Raw genomic sequence first — 22396 nt, forward strand, 5'->3', positions numbered from 1 at the left:
TCCCTTGCCAAAAGATTACCACTGCAAAGGCCTTAGCAAGACTTTTCATCCAGCACATTTACAGATTGCACGGGGCACCCCAACGCATCATCTCTGATAGGGGAGTGCATTTTACGTCTGCATTTTGGAAGGAATTTTTATCTCTCTTAGGGACCACTCAGGGACTGACATCTAGCCATCACCCTCAGACAGATGGACAAACGGAACGGTGCCATTCAGTACTTGAGCAATATTTGAGATGCTTTTTAAATTTCCAACAGAGTGATTGGACGGACTTACTTCCTTTTGCAGAAGTTGCCTACAATAATGCAGTCCACTCCAGCACAGGTTACACTCCTTTTCAATTAGCCACCGGTCAAAGTTTCAACCCCATGCCAGAATTAACCCCAAACGAACCAACGATCCCTTCGCTGAAAGAATGGATGGAGAAATTACAAAACACCTGGCCAATAGTCAGAAAAGCACTAGATGAAGCTAGGCAGGCATACAAAACATAAGCCGATAAAAAAAGGGTTGAGCCTACACCATTCATTATAGGAGAAATGGTGTACTTATCTACAAAATACCTAAAGTCCCTACAGCCCTGTAAAAAACTTGGACCAAAATATATAGGACCTTTTCCAATTAAAAGAATCATAAATCCAGTAACAGTAGAATTAGAATTACCCACAAATCTCAGGCAAATACACCCAATTTTTCATTGCAGCTTGCTGAAAAGAGAGCATCAGTCACATCTACGGCCAAAAATCCTCCCACCACCACCTCCACTCATGGTGGAGGGTGAACAACACTTCGAAATAAAGGAAATCCTTGATTCTAGGAGATATCATGGGGCAACTCAGTACCTAGTTGCCTGGAAACACCTCCCTACCTCACAAAATGAGTGGGTCCATAAACGTCATGTCAGAGCCCCGAAGCTATTGAAGAAGTTTCACACAGAGTATCCTAACAAGCCTGACTAAATTTATACTTGTGTTTTCTTTCAGGTGGATCTCTCTTATTTTAAGAGGGGCCGGATGTCAGAATCCAATTATATTTCATCTTTAATTATCAAATATAGAAACTCCCAATTCTGCCTTCTCTGGATTCTGCCATAAGAGGGAGAGAAGGGGGAGAACAAAGGGGCTTTATGGCCCTCACTTCCTTCAGTACACTTCAAAGAGCTGAATGCTGAATGTGTGTTTATTGTAACCTCAAAGCGTTAGCATACCAAAGAAGGGTATTTGCCTTTCATGTAGTTATCTGAAGTCTCCATCCAGACGGAAGAAAGAAGAAAGGGGGTGGAATTGTGATACTTGAAACTATCACTGGAAGGGGGGTTGATTGGGTGGGACTACTGGGGAACCCCTTAAAACCTTGAATGGGAGAGCTTGAACCCCAAGTCCTGTCTAGCATGCCTGCAACCATTTTCTCTTAATAAAGGATTCCTGTTGGAAGAATTAGTCCAAGAGTTCTGTCTTCTTAAGATGCAAAGTGGGGTGGGTGGGTCCTTACAAGTTGCCTTGTGAAAAAGCATCTTTGGGGCTGCAAGAGTGTTCTGAGCACACACACACACAAAAAGCCAGTCCAGCATGTGACCATCAGTACATCTTGGGTCCTTGATGACCCAGGTTAAGCTCATGGTAGTTATGGTGGTCATGAACCTTTGAGTCACTTTTGAGCCATTTCAGATTACACATGGGATAGCCTGAGTCTGGGAAATAGCCCTGCCATGGGAAATACCATGTTTCCCCAAAAATAAGCCCTACCCTAAAAATAAGCCCTAGCTTGATTTTTGGGGGTGGGCCTAATATAAGCCCTACCCCAAAAATAAGCTCTAGTTTTAGGGCGAGGTACACACCTAAAAATCAAGCTTAGGGGTGCAGCTACCCCACGTGCCCCGCACGTACTGACTGTTGCAGCCAGGTCTCCCATGCCCTGACACCTGCCTCACCTCACCAGCACACTTCTTCTGTGGTCGCTTGCTGCCGCTCATGCACATGTCACCTCCAGCCTCCATTTCATCATCAGAGGCCTTCAGGAAATGCCTCTGCAGCTGAGAGTGGAGCTCTGGATTGACACACACGTTGCCCCCGGCTTCCATTTTGCCATCAGAGGCCTTCCAGAAAGGCCTCTGTGACTGAGAACTGAGCTCCAAATTGATGCGGACAGCGCCTCCTGGAGGCCCATGGCACTGCATGAGTCAATCCGGAGCGCAGTTCTTGGCTGCAGAGACCTTTCCTGAAGGCCCGATGGCAAAATGGAGGCCAGGGGCAACGTGCATGAGTGGCAGCAAGCTGCCACAGAATTAGTGGGCCAGCTGGATGGGGCTGTTGGTGCCACTGCTGCGAGGTGAGACCTGGTGCCCATTTTGGAGGAAAAAAATAAAATAAAATAAGAGTCTTATTTTTTTGGGAAAACACTGTAGTTAACATAGCTCAGGCAGGAGGGCTAGTACAGTAACTACAATCCCAACTGATCCCTAGAATGCAATTTCATAAAGTCAAAAAAGCAGAAAACCATCTGAGTCTTCTGCATGATAGTAGCAACTCTACTCTGCCTCCCGCCTGGCCTTATCATCATGATTTATTTATTTATATCTAATACATATTTAAATATCAAATTAATTTAAACTGATATATTATTCCCTACAATATACCTAAACTATATTTATTAATTTGACATATTTGGAATATGGATAAATAATCAGAACTTCATAGAAATATAAATGCAGTTTACATAAGCGTTATGTTTCCATTGGATTATATATGAACACAAGATGAATCTGATTCACCCACATATAACTTAATTATTTTTAAGCAATAAAATGAAGGTAATTTGAAAGGTTTTACTACTTACTCATATGTGAAATGTTTTACTTATGGATAAACAGTAGAAAAGATGTTTTGCAGAAGTGCATCATCATTAATTTGGAGATTCCACCCGGATGCAATTTGAAACAGAATTATAATTTTTTCTTATTCTTGCCATTAAAAGCTTGGAAGGATAAAATATTACTATAGTACATATAAAATCTATGCTCTGAAGTTTTAGAGACATATCATGAAAATACAATTAGTTTCAGTGCTCTGATACAAGTGAAATTATCCAAAAGAACAGGACTTCTAGAAAGGCTACATAAGAAAGGACCAGATTTTTAAAAATCCAAATGTGTTTCCCAAGTTAACATTTTTTACAGATCAAAGCATACTGGCAATCATGTACTATAATTTCCTCTAACATATGTTTTTCCTTGGATGTTGTTAAAGCAACATTTTTAAAGCAATTTGCTGCTGATTTGTATAATGGGCCTTTTTCATACATATTGGATAAATATGAATATTCATAGAGACATGCTTCCAAAATAAATCAGATGAGGGACCAAAAAATCTGCCCTAAGTCTGGGACTTAAAATAGGGCATCTATTTTTTTTCTGTGAAAGTCTTTCTATCCCTAATTTAAACAAATATTTAAACCAATTATATACACAAAAGGTTTGATAACGTATGCATAATAATATGATCAGCTTAAAGTGGAAATTGGTATTTATTTCCATAAACCTAACATAAATGCCTTCATTTTTCTTCTATATAGAAAATGCATACACAAGCTTAAATATCATGATGATTAGTCACAAAATATAGAGATGAAAAGCACATGTGTGAAATATTATTTTATGATTAGTAGGCATTTGCATGGATTATTTATGTTCATAACTCAGGAAGGAAGACAAAAGATCTTGAAACATATATACAGCATAAATATTATAATATCAAATACAAACTGAACAAAAAGCAGAAAAAGCAGGAAACTTGATGTAAGAATTGCTGCTTATTGTGGAGTTGGACATAAAATCGAAGCAACTGCAATCATATCTTATACTGCCAGGCTAGATAAATGGCAGGACAGGGTTCACTCTGTTCTTCTCCAGCTTTTCACCTGGCTCATTTAGCATCATGTGTTACTTCCTTGAAGGCATGCAAAAAAAGGTTTAAAAAGTAAGGTACTGAAATCTAATAATAATAATATCTGGCATGTCAGAAATATACTTTAATTGGTGAACTATAGAAATTAAATAGTTTGAAACATTTTCTTTTTCCTCATAAGCCACTAGAATTACAGATATTTTTCTGCAACTTACTGTGATACGAATCTGTGTGATGTCTCAAAGGATAGAGCAATATGTGAGTTAGTTCTTTCTCAATAATACATCAAAGCATTAGATTCTATTTATTTTAATGAAGGCTAGGCTAATCTTGTTTACTTATCTTTCAATTGGATATTTATTATTTACTGCTTCCAAGAGTGATGCTATTTTGCAGCCATTATATATGATAACAGTTTAATATTATACTGTGACCATGAAAATAGATTAATTAAGAGTTGAATGGAAGTGTTCCTCATATCCTTGGCAGAAGTTGGAAGTTATTCTTTGTATATATCTTTGTTTTCTTTTCTTTCTCTTTATACCTTTTTGCATTTCCATCCCTATTTTCTTCTTAGTCTTTATCTTTTTTCTTGATTGTTAGTTTATGTTGTTTTTTTATATTTTTAAGCTTCCATCTGAAAAAGATCACCCTTGTTTTTATTTCCAACATTCAGATTATTAAAAAAAATGATGCCACTTCAAATTTGCTATTTCGGGTTCTGAACCTTGTGTGGTTTACAGTTTACTCTATGATTGGCTTTAAAGAAAAAAAATCCTCTAGCCATGGAAACTTGAAGTACACCAGCAATTAAGTAACTTTAAAAGTCAAGGCAATTAAAATAAGCAGAGAATCCATCCTTTCTGTTCAAAGTCAGAACCAATTTGGGAGTTCTGACCATTTTTGAAAACAAATCTAAAGCGTAAGCAGTGTAAAAAGAGCTTTTGACTATAATGTGCAAAACAGTAAATTGTCTGATATCACTAGGACTAGACATTAAATAAATACCAATTCTAGTGCAGGAGGGGAAAAGATTAAAATTAATGTTTAATCAGTTGGCATTTTCTCAAAAATTTCCTGAAATACAAACACATAAAGTCTGGTAATATATAATAGTAATTGGCTGTCAAAATAACAAATATATTAACATAGCAATATTTTTAAATGGCTCATTTCTTCAAGAGGATATTCAGTTTTGCAATTAGAAAGCCTGATTTAGATTTTATATGTAGTCCTTGCATCATTTTTTGTTTCGTTTTTATTTTGATGAACATATTTTGATTACTTAAACCATATTTAGTCCTTGCATCATTTTTGTTTTGTTTTTATTTTGATAAAATGTTTCAATTAGTCATACCTCTGTGCCCTTTCTGGACAAAAACCAAACTTGCATTGGTTCTTTTTTACCCTTCATGGAAATAGGACCTCTGTGTTCTAGATGGAACTGTGGATCTGAGTTTTCTGGAGTCATCAGACATCTGAAATTAAACGGATTATAATTAAATAAGAGCATGAATGAAATTTAAATGTAGAACATTGAATTCTGGAAGATTTGTTGACACAGTTCAGACTGGCTGTGATTCAATATAAACAAATCTGGAACAGTGCTGGACATTTCATCCATGAGGAACAGTGATTAGGTCTCTTGTGCTGCCAAAATCTGGATGACAACCAGAAGGAAGCAGAGAGTTACAGAAAACTTTTATTGTTTCTTGTCATCTGGATTTTTTACAGCCTGGATCTGGTATCCTCAGTCATAGCCTTCTTTGGAGCGATCGTTTGTCTGGGGGCTATAGGATTTCTAACTCTGAAAAGAATGTGAGGGTATATAGATTTGGCTCTGTTTCTGATCTCCCAAGGCACAGCCTTTCAATTGCTTCCTCCAGAGCATGAGCACTCCTGTCAGAAGATATTAAATCACATTCACATGCTCAGAAGCACAAACAACAAAAGTATAATTATAAGTCACACAAACAACCTTGATCAGCAATTCAACTGCTTTTTTAATAACTGGATCAAATGTACCAAATCAACAAGTTCAAATACTTTTGCAGCAAAATATACTATGGACATAAACGGGGCATAAATGCACGATCAAAATGAATGCATACACCTTAACAGAACAGGCTGATTAATACAGCACCTTCTTGCATCTTTAAACAATCTCCGCGAGCAAAAAGGCACAAGAGAATGTTTAGAGTTCAATGGTGAATGTATGACATTCAAAAATTTCCAAAAAAATCAATTGAATCAAAACAAGCTATCAGCAAAGAGCCTTTGAGGAAAACAGTAGCCACAAATAATGTTGATAATGGCTTGAGATTTTAAATATGCACTTGCACTTTGTTCTTTTGTCTGTTGATTGCAAACAATTTGAAGGCCCTTTGAAGATAACAAACATATTGCAGCAGGCATTCTGAATGTCAACATCAAGAACCAAGACCATATACAGAGTACACACACTCATAATACCCTGTAGAATCCAAAAATAGATAGATCAAAGAAAATACAATGTACAATGTCAAAAAATGACACACAGCACCTTCCATTATGCTGAATGCCTGATCATCCAAAGCCATCATCTGAATAATATTCCTAGTTAAGGTACTGAAATTTAGTATCTTGGCTTTCATTTAAATATTAAATTATATTTGTCAAAAGTTACATTGTAAAGACCACTCAGACTGTTTGAAAATGATTATATTATTCCTCTGGGCAATGCTAAGTGTTTAATCTAAATAATTTACCTAAAATGAGATGTATAAGTTGAAGCAAAGGGAATTCAGGGTTGTAAACTAGACTACAGGTAGTCCTTGACTTACAGCATTCATTTAGTGACTGTCCAATGTTACAATGGCACTGAAAAAAAGACTTATGACCAGTCCTTGCACTTATAGTCACTCCAGCTTCCCCACAGTTATGTGATCAAAATGTAGGTGCTTGAAAACCAGTATATTTATGATAATTGCTGCATGTCCCAGGGTCATGTGAACTTCGCAGCTGGCTTCTGACAAGCAAAGTTAATAGGGAAAGGTGGATTCGCTTAATGATCATGAGATTCACTTAACAATTGTAGCCAAAAGATTGTAAAATAAGGTGCAACTCACTTAACAACTGCCTAACTAGGCAACAGAAATTCTGATCTCAACTGTAGTCATAAGTCGTGCATTATCTGTAGGTGAACTACTTCCATACTGTTATGACAAAAATAACAAGGGTGTATCCATATTTTACCAGGAATTTATCTCAACTTAAAACTAAACTTTAGTTAGTGTAAATTGAAAGAAAATATCCTTAGAGTAAATTTTATAAAGCATTTTTGGTTTAAAATTTGTGTTTTGGAAATAGATACAATGATATAAGTAAACTTAATTTCTCACCTATAAGTATATTCAGAGACATTGATCTTTCCTTTTTCACCTGTTGTTTCTGTTCTACTTGTGAGATTTACAGTGTTCCCAAAAAGACAATAACGAGGCATCCTTTGGCCAATTACACCTGTGACCACTTCTCCAGTGTGAATGCCTATTGTAATCTATTATAAAAAATCAACAGAAAAGAAAATGATAACAAGTTGATTTAGTATTAGGTCAATAGTATTGTTAGTCAGTAATAAAATACACTATGAACCTTATGCTTAATTTTAACTGAATCTATATACCAAAATATGTAACACAATACTACAAACCTAGAGCAAATATAGTATAGTTGGTCTATTTCAAGTTTTCATTTATATAACTGAACTAGAAAATTCATTCAATGTAATTCTGAAAATATCTACACTTTCTCTAAGAATGGCAAAATAAAATTATGTATTTAGAAATATAACCAATTGCTTAGTAAGGAATTGCAAAGAAATATTAGTCTATTGGTCCATCTTTTTCCAGATAAATTACAATACTATATTATAGAGGCATGTTAACATATATAAGATTTCTTCTTGTTGTCCATAATTGTATACTAATTAACCCTCGATTTTAAGAACTGTTTTATCTATATAGCCACAAGGAATCAGGAAGTAAAGAAGTTGCAGACAGATTTCCCATAATGTGGGTCATCATCTTGCCTATTTTTATGGAATTTAAAAACCTGAAAGTTGATCCTACATTAAGTTAGGACTGAAATTGCATCATAATTAAATCCCTAAATCCCATAATATGTTGCCAATCACTGACCTGAACAGATTCTCCATCGACTTGAACTTGTCCAGCTATTTCCATCATATCCAATGCTAAGTGGCAGATAGAACGTGCATGATGAATGCATGGTTCTGGCAAGCCACTTACTGTCATATATTTGTCTCCAACTGTCTCAACCTAGCAAAATATAAATCTGAAAGTTATGATATGATATTTCCTTTCTTTACTTGTCTCAATAAAGTAGTAACCTTTGATTATCAATTATCTGACATTAAAGCAATATCATTTCATTAGAAAGATTATTTTCATAGTTATCAAACATGGAACATATTTACCCAATCTTCCCCATTTTTTACAAATCCTGAGAAGCTAAAATCTTCAGAACATACACATATTAATAATTATGGGAGATGTATTCCTAACTTCCCACCCCAATGTAGCACTTTTTTGCCCCAAAATGACATCCTTTCCATCTTAATATACCCATTGGCTTTCATTTGCCAAAATTCCAATATGGTCAATAGAAGAAATGTTATTTAAAAATAATGTTGTGATTAGGAAGTACATCAAAATATATATCTCCCAATAAGCCACTAAAAGGAAGTGCAAGACCACAGATCACGGCAATCTTTTCCTGAAGCAATAAACCTATTATCTATACTATTTTATAGCAGTAGTTAAAGCAATTTTCCTGAATAATATTTAATCCTCAGTGACATGTAATATTCAAAATTATGACTACATGGTTAAACATAATAAAATAGAAATTATTATTATGTTTATCTGTATAGGCTCTAGCAGTCTGTTGACCAAAACCGATTGTTCATTCTATTTCATGATAAACCAACCTGGGATTTAATTTCAGACTGTAAACATTGTGCCTAGCATCAGATTGTGTAAGCCCATATTAGGAAAGTTGCCAAGAGATAGTTTGAGATGAGACTTCAGTAAAATGTTTTGGAATATGCAACCCACTTTTCTAGCTTCTGTTGTTTGTAATACATAAAAAATATGCTCAGCCATATATATTTTACACTATTAGTCATAAGCTCGCCCTTATACAGTGTTACCCTCTTCACAGAACAGAAAGGACATATCATATTTACCTTATAAACAAATGGGTTTTTTCGTGAATCAGTCAAAATATCAAATCTTGTATAAAGATCGTTTAAAAGATTGACAATTTTCATAGCTCCTTCTCCAGAGGCATGTTTACTGCAGAAGGCATTAAAACCAACAATGCCACTAAATAATATAGTCACATTATCATAACGTTTTGCTGGTACAGGACGCTTGTGTCTCAATTCATTGGCCACCGACGGAGGAAGCACAGAATACAATAATCTACATAAGATTGTGTAACAGTAGCAAAGGAAAAAATAGAAAAGAAATAAATTAATCTTATTCCGATAAATTTATTATATTCATATTTAGTATTCACTGATTTAAAAACTTATATTCTACAGCAGGCATAATTTGCATTAGAAACTTTACTTCTAAACAAACAACACAATAAATATATACAGTAAATTATTTTATACTTTTATTTATTTATATTATTTTATTGCTATTTATAGAGACATATATCATTTCAGCTCAACATAGGCAAATTACATTCTGCTGAATAGATATATGGTTAAATTGCTATTAATATGCTTCTTAATTATAATTATATTATCAATAGCTAACAATTTTTGTAGCACTTCACTTGGATTTGTTACATGTTTCTGATTTTATTTTTACTTATTTAAATTTAATACAGCAGTCCCCAACTTTTCTGGCTTTGTGTATCAACAGTGACGGGGGGGTGGGGGGGGAAAGGGGATGGTTGTGCATAGGTGGCATGTGCGCGCACTTGCGAAGCTCCATTTGCACAAGTGGCAGGTGCACAAATGGAGATTTGTGTGCTCGCTCAACACTTGCTGCGGACCAGTAGTAAGCTGCGTATTGGGCATTGGGGAACCCTGATTTAATGCAAAATGGCTTTTGTAACAGAAAATACTTCAATAAAGACAAAGTCAGTAGTAGCCCATTATACATTAGGATTTCAAAAATAGATATCTCTGAGATGTACTCTCATAACTAGAAATTAATTTAGCAATGATGACTACACATTATGAGGAGTGAATTGCAACTCATTTGGGAAGCATTTAGATTGTGAAGGCTGAAGAGTGCGTTTATTACAAAACTTCATAACCAGATTATTTCGTTCATGGCATGACATTAAACCATGTTCATTGTATTCAAACATTTATATCTTCTTTATCCACCCAGACTGATAGAGAAATGGTGACTTAAGTATAAAGGTCACATGTGTGCAAGAACTGTAAATAGAAAACATTCTCAGGCTTCAGCAAGAGACAGTTTGTCTTTGTTCAACATTTTTATCTTACTTTATCTAGAGTAACGTCACTGACTTTAACTAGGCAATTAGGAATCAGAGTTGTTTATGAGCCTCCAAACAGAGGACAGAGTGATAAAAATCGATCATTTATACCATTTCATATTCTAAGTAGGAGATTAAATCTTACGTATCTGTCTTCTTCTTTTCATCTTCCAAAGCTCTTAAAGTGTGCTGGAGCCTATCTGTTAATATTTCCAGTTCTTGTGTCAGTTTGTACTCCTCTCGGAATTGCTCTCCCAAAAGGACCAAATCACGAGTAGCATCATGCAGGGGAATGTCACTTAAGTAGAGTCCTCTTCTAGTTAAATCATCCAAATTCATCACACTAATGCAATTAAAAGTGAGATGAGAAAATGACAGAGTAAGATTTTTCTGGTATTTATGTAAAAGATAATGATTAATCTGTTTTGCAAATATTTTTTAATTGCCAAAAAGTAACAATACATCTCTATTTTATCATTTAATACACTATTAATATCGCATGTTTCTATTCTTCTAACAAAATATGTGGTACATTTCTATAAAAAGGCAGTTCATCAACTAACATTAGCTTTAGTCTGCTGCAATAACTGATTTTTTCACAACATTGTTTGAAATCAAAGTAAAAATACAAGAATTAAAATAATTGTTATTGAGGGACTGTACCATTACCAGCCACCTTTATATTGCCTATTTTTTTTTCTTAATATTATTATACTTTGATACTTTCCCCAGCAGTGATGCTATCATCAGCTTCAAGAGTGGATCTTATACAAGGATGCAGGGCAAGCAGAAATGTTTAATCACCTCATGATCAAGAATCAAAAAGAATCTTCTAATGTAGCAGTATAACATAAAACAAACATAGAACCTTTTGCATCACAGCTCTTTGGTTTCAAAGCCTGCAATTCTAGTTGTTGCAACAATATAAATGCACTATAGACATAAATCTTATTTGCTTACCTTGGAGAACAAAGAAAGAGAATACTATCTGCTTCAGGTAAGTAGATCATTTGCCCTTTCAGGCGTAAACAGCTAATTTCTGTACCAGTCAGCTCGTCTTCACATTCCAATTTTTCCACATCCAAAAGTCCTTCCTATGAAAGAACAAAAAGCAGTGCTTTTTTTTCTAAAAAGAAAAAAAAGGTGCCGGAACTCACACACATCATACAACCCGCCTTGCCTATCCTACAAGGTTCCATCCAAAAAAGTTGCCGGAACTCCATTCTGGGCGTTCTATGAGAAGAGAAGCCCTGACAAAAAGAAACTTCAGTGAAAAGTACCATTGTTATAAGCCTGTGCCCTCAGAAAACTGGAACACTTTTATTTCTGATTTTCTGATCTTTACCTAAACAAATATGATAAAGAAAAACATTTCTGTTGTTGTGGTTAAACCCAGTTCTCAACAACTCTGGGTGGCTCAAAATAATCAAAAGGAAGAAATTACAATAGAACATTAAAAAGGAGGAAAAAAGATTTAAAAATAAATAGCAAGAATAATAGACTGAATGGAAACAAAGCAAGAGTCTCACTCTCCCTTGCCAAAGGCCCAGTTGACAAGCCAAATCTTTACCATATTCTGAAAAATAGCAGGGTAGGGGTCATATGAATCTCAGGAGAAACCTCATTCAGGAGGGCAAGCAATGCTATACAGAAAGTACACTTTCAAGGTCCAAATAGATAGCATTATTTAACCAAAGGAACTCAGAGCATACCAACTATGCAGGACAGATCAGCTAATCTATATTCAGCAACCAGGCCCTAAGCCAATGGTGACAAACCTATGACACGCATGCCAGAGGCGGCACTTGGAGCCCTCTCTGTGGGCACGCGCGCCATCGCCCCAGCCCCACCTTCCCCCCAGCAGCCCCCCGGAGATTCACCCCAGGCACGGCCCGCACAGAGCAGCACAGCCAAGCACATGGCAACAGGGCAGCAGGGACAAGACTCCGCCCTCGTCCCTGTCACATGCAGATGATGCTGCAGGATGCGGGTGGCAGGCCGTGGAAGCGGCAGGTGGCCCTGTGAGGTTGGGCGAGGGCAGGCCGGGCTGGTTTTAGGGTACTCGGTCTCTAAAAGATTCACCATCACTGCCCTAAGCCATGTAAGGCTTTATAGGTAAAGACCAGCGCTTTAATTGCACCAATAAGCAAATTGGCAATCTGTGCAGCCTGCAAAGCAGAGGTTTACTGGGGATACCAAGGCACACCTATCATGGCTCATAATGTTGCATTCTGGACCAGCTGGGGTGTCCAGGTGGCCCAACAGTCCTATGTAGAACCACAAGACAATAATCAAGATGACCATGAGTGACTACCTAAAGGCCCTGAAAGGATACAATTGGTACACAAGATGAGACTGCCTTCTTGACCACAGCTACCATTGGTTCTTTAAGCATAAGCTTTAGTTCCATTAAGATTCACAGATTGTGGAAGCTCATCCAAGATCCAACATGGTGTATCCTCATATATGGACAGTCAAAAGATAACAGAATCAGAACTGACCTTGGAGGTTATCTAGTTCAACACCCTGCTCAGGCAGGAAGTCAAATGGTTGTCCAATCTCTTCTTAAAAACTTCCAGTGTTGGAGCATTCACAAATTCTGGAGGCAAGTTGTTCCACTGTCAGGAAATTTCTCCCTAGTTCTAGGTTGCTTCTCTCCTTGATTAGTTTCCATCCCTTGCTTCTTGTCCTGCCTTCAGGTGCTTTGGAGAACAGTTTGATTCGTTCTTCTTTGTGGCAACCCCTTAGATATTGGAAAACTGCTAACATGTCACCCTAGTTCTTCTCTTCATTAAACTAGACATACCCAATTCTAGCAACCATTCTTTATATATTTTAGCCTTCAGTCCCCTAATTATCTTTGTTACTCTTGTATGCACTCTTTCTGAAGTCTCAACATGTTTTTTACATTGGAATGACCAAAACTGGTACAGTATCCAATACCGTACCCAAAGGGTTTTAACCCTTTCAAACTAATATGAGCTTTAAGTCTTTAATAGAATAGAATAACAGAGCTAGAAGGAACCTTGTAGGTCATCTACTCCAACCCCCCACCCAAGCAGGAGGCTCTACACCATTTCTGACAGATAGCAGTCCAGTCTCTTCTTGAAAGCTTCCAGTGATGAAACTCCCACAACCTCTGAAAGCAAACTGTTCCACTGGTTCATTGTTCTCATTGTCAGAAAATTTCTTATTTCTAGGTTGAATCTCTCCTTGATCAGTTTCCATCTGTTATTCCTTGTCTGGCCTTCAGGTGCTTTGGAAAATAGGTTGACTCCCTCCCCTCTGTGATCTAAGTCATTTATGAAGATATTGATGAGTACTGGGCCTAAGACAGAACCTTGTTGTATCCCACTGCTTACTTACCTCCATGTAGACGTAGTACCATTAAGGACTACTCATCGAGTACGGTTTGTCAGCCAGCTACAGATCCATCTGATGGTGTTGTTGTCTATCCCACTTTTTTCTAGCTTACTAAGCAGCATGTTCTGGTCTACTTTGTCAAATGCCTTACTGAAATCTAAGTATACTATGTCCACAGCATTTCGCTGGTCACTTTGTCGAAGAAAGAAATAAGATTGGTTTGACATGATTTGTTTTTAACAAATCCATGCTGACTTTTAGTTATTACTTTACTCTTTCTAGATGTTTGCAGATCTGTGTTTTGATTATCTTTTCCAGTATTTTCCTGGGTATTGATGTTAGGCTGATTGGTCTGTAGTTCCCTGAGTCTGTTTCCCCCCCCCTTTTTTTTTGAAGATGGGAACCAATCAGCTCTTTTCAGTCCTCTAGTAGTTCCCTGGTGCTCCAGGATTTTTGAAAAATATGGTACAGTGGTTCTGACATGACATCTGCAAGCTCCTTTAGAACTCTGGGATGTAATCCATCAGATCTTTGTGATTTATATTCAAGATCAGAATAGGTTTTCTCTTATCATTTTTTTTTTTTTTTGCTTATTTTAACTTTTATTTCTAGTCTGTCTTTTACAGTTAGGTTTTTGGTAGGTTGGGCAATAATTTATTTTTGCGTGAAGAACGATGCAAAGAATGAATTAAACAGCTCTGCTTTCTCTTTGCTGCCTGTTATTTCTTTGCTATCTTCTCTCTTTAGTGAACCATCTGTTTCCTTGATTTTTTTCTTGTTATTTATATTTTGAAAGAATTTTTTTTATTATCTTTGACTTTTGTTGTAGGTCTTTGTTCATTCTGAGCCTTTGATTTTCTGACTTTGTCTGGTTATCTGCTGATATTCTGCCTTAGCTATGTGTCCCTCTTTCCATTTTTTGTACTTGTCCTTTTTGTCTTTGAGTTTATCAGAGATCTTTGTGCAACCATGCTGGTTTCTTCTTAGATTTCTTGTTTTTCTTTTTCAGTGGTATTGTACTGGACTGGGCTTTTATGATTATATTTTTTAGAGTTTCCCAAGCTTCTTGAGTTGTTTTCCCCTTTAGGATTTTCATCCAAGGTCTCTTTCCCAAGCTCTCTCTGAGTTTATTAAAATCAGCTCTTTTAAAGTCTAAGATTCTGGAATCATGATGTTCTATTGGTTCTGTTTGCATTATATTGAATTCCAGTACGACATAGTCACTCTCACCCAAGTTTCCTGAAGTTTCAACTCCCTCAATCACTTCTTCTCTGTTCATGAGAATTAAGTCCCTCTAGTTCTCTCCTCTATCTTTTGGACAACAAAGTTGTCAGCTAGGTTGGTCAAGAACCTATTCAATTTCTCACTTGGTGAAGAATTAGTCTTCCATTTGATGTCAAGGTAATTGGAGTCTCCCATTACTCTTGTAGTGTATTTCCTACATATATTTGTTAATTGGTCAGCAAAAAGTGCATCTATTTTTTCTGCTTGGTTGGGAGGCCTGTAGCATACACCTAAGGCAATGTCATTCTTTTTTTCTTTTATGTTGACCCATATGCACTCTAGGAGGTTTTCTTCTTTGATCTCATACATTTCTGTAGCAATATAGTGGTCTTTTACATATAGTGCAACTCCACTTCCTCATTTATGTGGTCTGGGTTTTTTGAACAGTTTGTATCCTTCTATCAGTATGTTCCAGTTATGGGTTTCATCCCACCAAGTTTCAGTAATTCCAATTATATCATATCTATCTTCATGTATTAGTAATTCAAGTTCACTCTGTTTGTTCCCCAAATGCTAAGCATTTGTATATAGGCAGGGATCTTTATGTCTGGCTCTGGGCTCTGGGTATGCTTCCTATGTCTCCTACTTGGTGTTGGAGTTTGTCTTCCTTCCCATCCCTCCTTACCTCATTATTTGACTTGTTTTCTATGGGTTTTTGCTTGGTATTAGGTCCTGGAGATCCTAAAGATTTGTCACTCTATCCCCTCAATTTTAGTTAAAAGCTCTCCTGATAAGTTGGGCCAGTCATTTTCGAAAAACATTCTTCCCAGTTTTTGTGAGATACATCCCATCGCTTGCCAAAAGTCCATTGTGGTGGTAGTGCAGACCATGGTCCAGAAATCCAAAGTTGTTTTGGTGCTACCAACCTTTTAACCAGTGGTTCACTTCTAGAATCCTTTGTTCTCTTGCTGGATGTTGACTTTTTGTTGGCAGTACAGATGAAAAAACTACTTGAGCACCCAACTCCTTGACTTTCTTGCCTAGCTGCTCATAATCAGTAAATAGTTTTCAGGTCCATTTTCATGTCATTTGTCCCTATATATAGTAATAAAAAAGGGCAGTAATCTGTGGGTTTTATTGTTTTGGTTAAGTTCTCAGCCACATCTTTGATTTTTGCTCCAGGGAGACAACATACCTCTCTGGATTGACTGTCTGGTCTACAGAGGGCTGATTCTGTTCCCTTGAGAATTGAATCTCCTATCACCAATACTCACATTTTTTTCCCTAGGGAGTTTTGGGATATTTTTCTGTCTATCACAGAAGCACTTGATATTGCTACTATTCTAGGGACATTTGATGATGCTTCTTTTCTAGATGTCTGCATGTTTTCTTCCAGGGACAGTCAATGAAATTGATTGCTCAGCACCGGTGGTCTGCATCAGAGTGGGTTGGGTTGGACAGGGGTTTTGTTCTAGGTTTCTGTTTTTTTCTATTAATGACATGTTTCCATCTCTCTTCTTCTTCTAAGGGGTCAATTCTTTTAGAAGTTGTTTGATCATTATTATGTTCAATTTGAAAAGACTTATGCTCAAATCTTCTTCCTAGTACAATAGATACCGTTTGAAGTGGTGCACTGCTGAGCCATGGCCTCTTGGCCACTGGGCCATGTGAGTGTCTGGGCACACCCCCTTGCACTGGTGCTAGCCGAGCTGTGAGCCTCATGCCAGTAAGTTGTGAGCTGTGCGCCAGCATTAGCCGAGCCATGAGCCATGAGTCATGAGCCTCGCGACAGCGCTAGCGAGCTGCAAGCCACAAGCCTCTCACTGGCACTAGCTGAGTCTTGCACTGCAAGCTGTGCTAGCCAAGCCATGAGCTGTGAGTCTCGCAACGGTGCTAGCCGAGCCACAAGCTGGCACTAGCTGAGCCATGAGCCTCATGCCAGCACTAGCAGCCCCATTTGCAGAGGCGCATGTTTGTGGCCCCATTTGTGCGCGCACACAGCCACATTAGCATGTACGCGCATACACACATAAAGGTGCCTGCCCCTCCCTTTCCCACCTGGCTGCCAACACAGAAAGGTTAGGGACCCCTGTTTTAGATTACCTTACTCCTTAGCACGAAAACTGTGTTGATATGTGAGAGGATTCCATGGAAACTAATATCAATATGAGGCCGAACCAGTGAAAATACTGATAATAGATTACAATACCCCGGCTGGAGCTGAAATGTAAGTAAAAAAGAAAGAAAAACATTTTTAAACTTTGAATTCTGGTAGTGATTGCAGTCCGTTTTTCTATGTTCTATCTGTGGTGGATAGTACAATAATATTTATTGAATTAGTGCTCATATTGTACTGAATTGTTAACAATTAAATAATGGACTTTCTTGCATAAAAAATTAAATTGAATAAGAGTTGTTCACACTGTCCAAGCTCCAGGATGAGAATCCTATCTTTAATGACACTGAGCAAGGAAATATTCTAAAGCAGTATTTTTCAACTTTGCATGATGGCTGGGTAATTCTAGAAGTTGAAGTCCACATATTAAAGTTGCCAAGATTGAGAAATGCTGTTCTAAATGATCTCTATGCTCTCTTTGTTTTCTATAATCTACAGCAGTAATTCAAGCAATACTTCTAGAAATTAATGGTCACTTCTACTTTGACAGAGGGCCTGTTCCCAAATTTCATGTTTACATTGATTCAGGCTGCATAGGCTAAAATAAATTCAGATGGACTCTTTATGAAAAAGAGTTTTAGGATGAAAAACTCTAGGCTTTTCATGAAGGATTGTATTCCATTGTTATACTTTATGAAAATCAACCTGAAAAGGATGGGCAGAGGAAAGGAAGAAATATAAATAATATAAATATTTTTAAATGATGGAATACTTAATATTTGCTAATTTAGACAGGAAAAAAACCTTTTCAGCTGGTAACATAGGCATAGCTAAATATGAAGTGAAAACTATTAAAAATATATAAGTATTTTTTAAAACAAAATGTTTAAAAGATTGATTACTAAAACTTCTATGTGTGCAGATTCAGATATAATACTAAAAAGGAAGAAATGTGAAATACATTTCATAGTCCAAGTGGTGCTTACAAAATATTGAATAATAGAACTGGTATATAAAAGTGAATAGTAGCACTTGAGTAGGATGGTAGAAGGGCTGGAATTCAAAAGCTTTGCAGGAAAAACAAGAATTCTTACCTGGGGAAGGACTCTATATATTGCATTTCCACACTGAGTGACAACTAGGTCTCTGTCAAATATAATGTGGAAAGGAAAGGCCTTGCAAAATGTGTATGGACTGATGCGAGACTCTTGAGTACCATTCTCTTCAAATCTGTCAAGATCTTCATAAAAATCTTCTTCTTTAGATTCTTTTTCTTCGATTAAGAACTGAATATGGTCACACTCTTCATTTCTTTGTTGAATAACCTGAACATCATAAAGAAAAGGTGGTTACTACAATAATAGTCTATTTTTATTCCTCAGCAACAAGTATTGCTCTTAACTTTCATATTAAATTCCAGTCTAGACACCTGAAGTGCATGACTGAAAATAAATAGACTTAAATTAAAATTCCTGGCAGTGTTATAGCTATCCAAGCAATGAACTAATAGCATAAATGTAAGGCATGATAACTTAAGAACAAGAAAGCCTGCTTTTGAAGCTCAATTTGCTCTTCAGATCAAGTGATTTGTCAAAGGAAGAGGGTCACCAGGAAGATTCAATTTACAGCATAGAAAACTATAGGTTCCAAAAAGTCCCTTGCACGATTAAGAATAACTTGACAATTTGAATCTCTGCTTTCTAGAATACCTAAGTCCTTTTACAATACTTCGAATACATCCAGTGTTTCTATAGTATATGAAACTAAGAAAGGAAAAATAGTGCCAGTGAAATGCTTTTGCTTTAAAATATAATGAAATATAATAATTTAAGTCAGAGGGATTTGGTCTAAATGGGACACTTTCTGTCAGAATCCATTTATATTTCATTTCTATCTATCTCCTCTGATCTAAAATTAAATTTCACTTTCCCCTGGATTCTGCCATATTCCCAAGGGGGAGGGGGGATATGCCTGCGGGGTTATGACTTTCACTTCCTCTATTCCTATATTTCATTTCTATCTACTACGATCTAAAACCAAATCTCACCTTCCCCTGGATTCTGCCATACTCCCAAGGGGGAGGGGGAATATGCCTGCGGGGTTATGACTTTCACTTCCTCTATTCCTATATTTCATTTCTATCTATCTCCTCTGATCTAAAATTAAATCTCACTTTCCCCTGGATTCTGCCATATTCCCAAGGGGAGGGGGGATATGCCTGCGGGGTTATGACTTTCACTTCCTCTATTCCTATATTTCATTTCTATCTACTACGATCTAAAACCAAATCTCACCTTCCCCTAGATTCTGCAATACTCCCAAGGGAGAGGGGGGATATGCCTGTGGGGTTATGACTTTCACTTCCTCTATTCTTCCTCTATCCTGCCTCCAGAAGCGGTGAATGCTCCAACACTGGAAGTTTTAAAGAAGAAACTGGACAGCCATTTGTCTGAAATGGTATAGGGTTACTTGCTTGAGCAGGCGGTTGCACTTGATGACCTCCAAGGTCCCTTCCAACTTTATTATTATTATGGATCATCGCACAGTCAGCCAGATATTCAGACTGGATTTGGCATTTTGTCTACCTATCAAGTCCTTACCCAGGACCTGGGATAGGCAGATGTGGATGTTTGATGGTATTACAGATATCGTCGCAGGATGGAAGCAGTTCCTAGTAAGGCTGCCTTTTGCAATTGACTAATAGCGAATTTGTCAATGCCAATGGTGTTCAAGTGGTGCTCCAGTTGTTTTGGGATTGCACCCAAGGAGCCTATTACTATTGGTACTACCCTTGCTTGCTTTTGCCACAGTCTTTCTATTTCTATTTGTAGGTCTTTGTATTTTGTTATCTTCTCCAGTTCTTTCTCTTCTATTCTGCTGTCTCCAGGCACTGCCACGTCCACTATCCAGACTTTTTTGTCTTTCTTATCGACAATTGTTAAGTCTGGGGTGTTATGTTGCAGGTGCTTGTCTGTTTGAATTCTGAAGTCCCAGAGCAGTTTAATTTTATCATTTTCTATGACTTTCTCTATTTTATGATCCCACCAGTTTTTGCTTACAGGCAAATGATATTTTTTGCAGATCTTCCAATGCACCATTGTTGCTATTTTGTCATGCCGCTGCTTGTAGTCAGTCTGTGCAATCTTCTTGCAACAGCTTACCAGGTGGTCCACTGTTTCTTCAGCTTCTTTGCATAGGCGGCACTTACTGTGTGTTGCTGTCTTCTCAATTTTGACTTTATATGCATTTGTCCTTAAGGCTTGGTCTTGTGCAGCCAGAATTAGTCCCTCGGTCTCTTTCTTCAATTTTCCTGCTCTTAGCCATTGCCAGGTTTTGTTATTATCTGCTTTCCCAGCTATTTTTTTAATGTATTGGCCATGTAGTGCTTTGTCTTCCCATGCCTCTATTCTGTTCTTCATTTGGTCTTTCTTGTAGGCCAGTTTGGTCTCTCCAGTAGTTAGTAAGCCTTCCTGATATACTAATTTCAGTGCATCTTCATCATTGTTCTTCAGATATTCTTCCAAAGCCATTTTTTCTTCTTCAACCATCTGATGTACTTGTAGCATTCCACGCCCACCTATTTGCCTTGGTAGATAAAGTCTGTCAATGTCACTGCTTGGATGAAGGGCATGATTCATTGTCATTATTTTTCTGGTCTTCCTATCCATTGCTTTTAATTCTGGTTGAGTCCAGTCCACTATTCCAGCTGTGTACCTAATGACTGGAATTGCCCAGGTGTTGATTGCCTTTATGGTATTTCCTCCATTGAGCTTGGACTTTAAGTTCTTCTTCACTCTCTTGATGTATTCACCTCTAATCTTTTTCTTGACTTCAGTGTGCTTGATGTTGTCAATTATTATTATTAATTATTATTATTATTCGCTACAATGTAACCTTTTGTTTACTGCCTCTGGGTCTGCTGGCCATTACAATGTAACAAATTGCCCCCTTTACTATGCATCTCTCTGAACTTTCTTCTCCCTAAGCAGGCAGTTAGGAAAAGGGGGGGGGTTGAAAAAAGTATAAACAACTGGAACATGGCTTATTTCTGTGGTCCCAATAGGAGGTGTGAAGAGCTGTGGAACATCGTACTACAAATGGAGACGGACTGATGCTATCTTCCCTTTCTCACGATGGACTAATCCCCTGGGGATTGGCCGGTCTGAACCATCTGGATGAACTGTGGGGTGGAGTTTGCTTAGGGACCCTTTAAAGTATCGATCTGTAAAGAATTCCTCAGATCCTGTCTATTATACCTGCTATCAACTACTCTTAATAAAAGTTCTGTTGAAAGAAATTGTGTCCAAGAGTTCTGCTTTCTTAAGATGTGGGATTGAAGTGGGTCCTTACACTTTCACAATATAGTTTTGTGAAGTAGATGTCCAGTTATAATATAAACCCCTTTTCATACATTTACTATTTTTTAACATACTGTAATCATATTCATAAAGAATCTTTCATTACATCCTTATATAGATTCAATAACTCTGAATTAAAGGTTTAAGAAGAGTAGCAGTTTTTAAATTATATTTTGATTTCTCTTCAAATTATATAAAGCTTTTACCCCAGAAGAAGGAAATTATTCCCCATGTACAAGAGATGTACTCTGTCATATACAAAATCAGTCTCTGGATCCAAGCTGAATTTGCTTCTACTGTTTAAACTATTTGCACTGTTGCTTGGAAAGAAGGCAAGAAGGTGAAAGAAAGAAATAGGGTTCCTCCAAAATTAGTTCTATCTGTGGCTCACTGTTATTTAAACTGATGATCTAAATAACATACATTCATAGCCTTCCACTGAATTTATATAAACTGCATTGCAGAAAATAATGTACATGGCATGAAACTATTCATTTAATATCACTGACAAACTACCACACAATAAGGTAAAAGAGCCTAAAGATATTGTGTATACCTGGAAAAAAATTCTATTAAATTCAACATACTTTACTTCTGAGTAGGCATGGATTCCACTTTAACTTGAATGCTTAAATGTTATTTTTTAGCTATATAATACATATTAATGGTATTTAGTTACCAAAATTTTATTGGTTAAAATAGTAATGCATCATTGTGACTGGAAAAATAAGTCTTAATAATCTTAGTTTTGGCTAGTCATATGTACAATATGTCACAGAAGATATTATTTTACAGAAATAAAAGAGTGTTATTGCTGTTAAAGTTCTTACCAGCCAAATGCTTGATAATTAAAATGTGAATTAATGGCTTTCAAATATATTTTAAAATATTCTATCTGACTGATT

At 36.9% G+C, this 22396-nt stretch overlaps 1 protein-coding gene across 1 annotated transcript in view; it reads right to left on the reverse strand.

Annotated features, from left to right (window-relative positions):
* Positions 1-3506: 3506 nt before the first annotated feature.
* Positions 3507-22396, reverse strand: part of GUCY1B1 (guanylate cyclase 1 soluble subunit beta 1) — a 95024-nt gene continuing 76134 nt past the window's right edge. The window contains exons 6-14 of the mRNA XM_039360888.1: positions 18228-18458; positions 17121-17237; positions 11391-11524; positions 10576-10773; positions 9151-9388; positions 8081-8221; positions 7286-7440; positions 5263-5383; positions 3507-3947 (exon numbers count right to left, since the gene is read on the reverse strand). Coding sequence (XP_039216822.1) covers positions 3924-3947; positions 5263-5383; positions 7286-7440; positions 8081-8221; positions 9151-9388; positions 10576-10773; positions 11391-11524; positions 17121-17237; positions 18228-18458 — 1359 coding nt within the window. The 3' untranslated portion in view covers positions 3507-3923. The remainder of the gene's footprint in view (positions 3948-5262; positions 5384-7285; positions 7441-8080; positions 8222-9150; positions 9389-10575; positions 10774-11390; positions 11525-17120; positions 17238-18227; positions 18459-22396) is intronic.

Source organism: Crotalus tigris, unplaced genomic scaffold (genome assembly GCF_016545835.1).
Source record: "Crotalus tigris isolate CLP2741 ecotype Arizona unplaced genomic scaffold, ASM1654583v1 scf7180000019175.1090142, whole genome shotgun sequence".
NCBI lineage: Eukaryota > Metazoa > Chordata > Lepidosauria > Squamata > Viperidae > Crotalus > Crotalus tigris.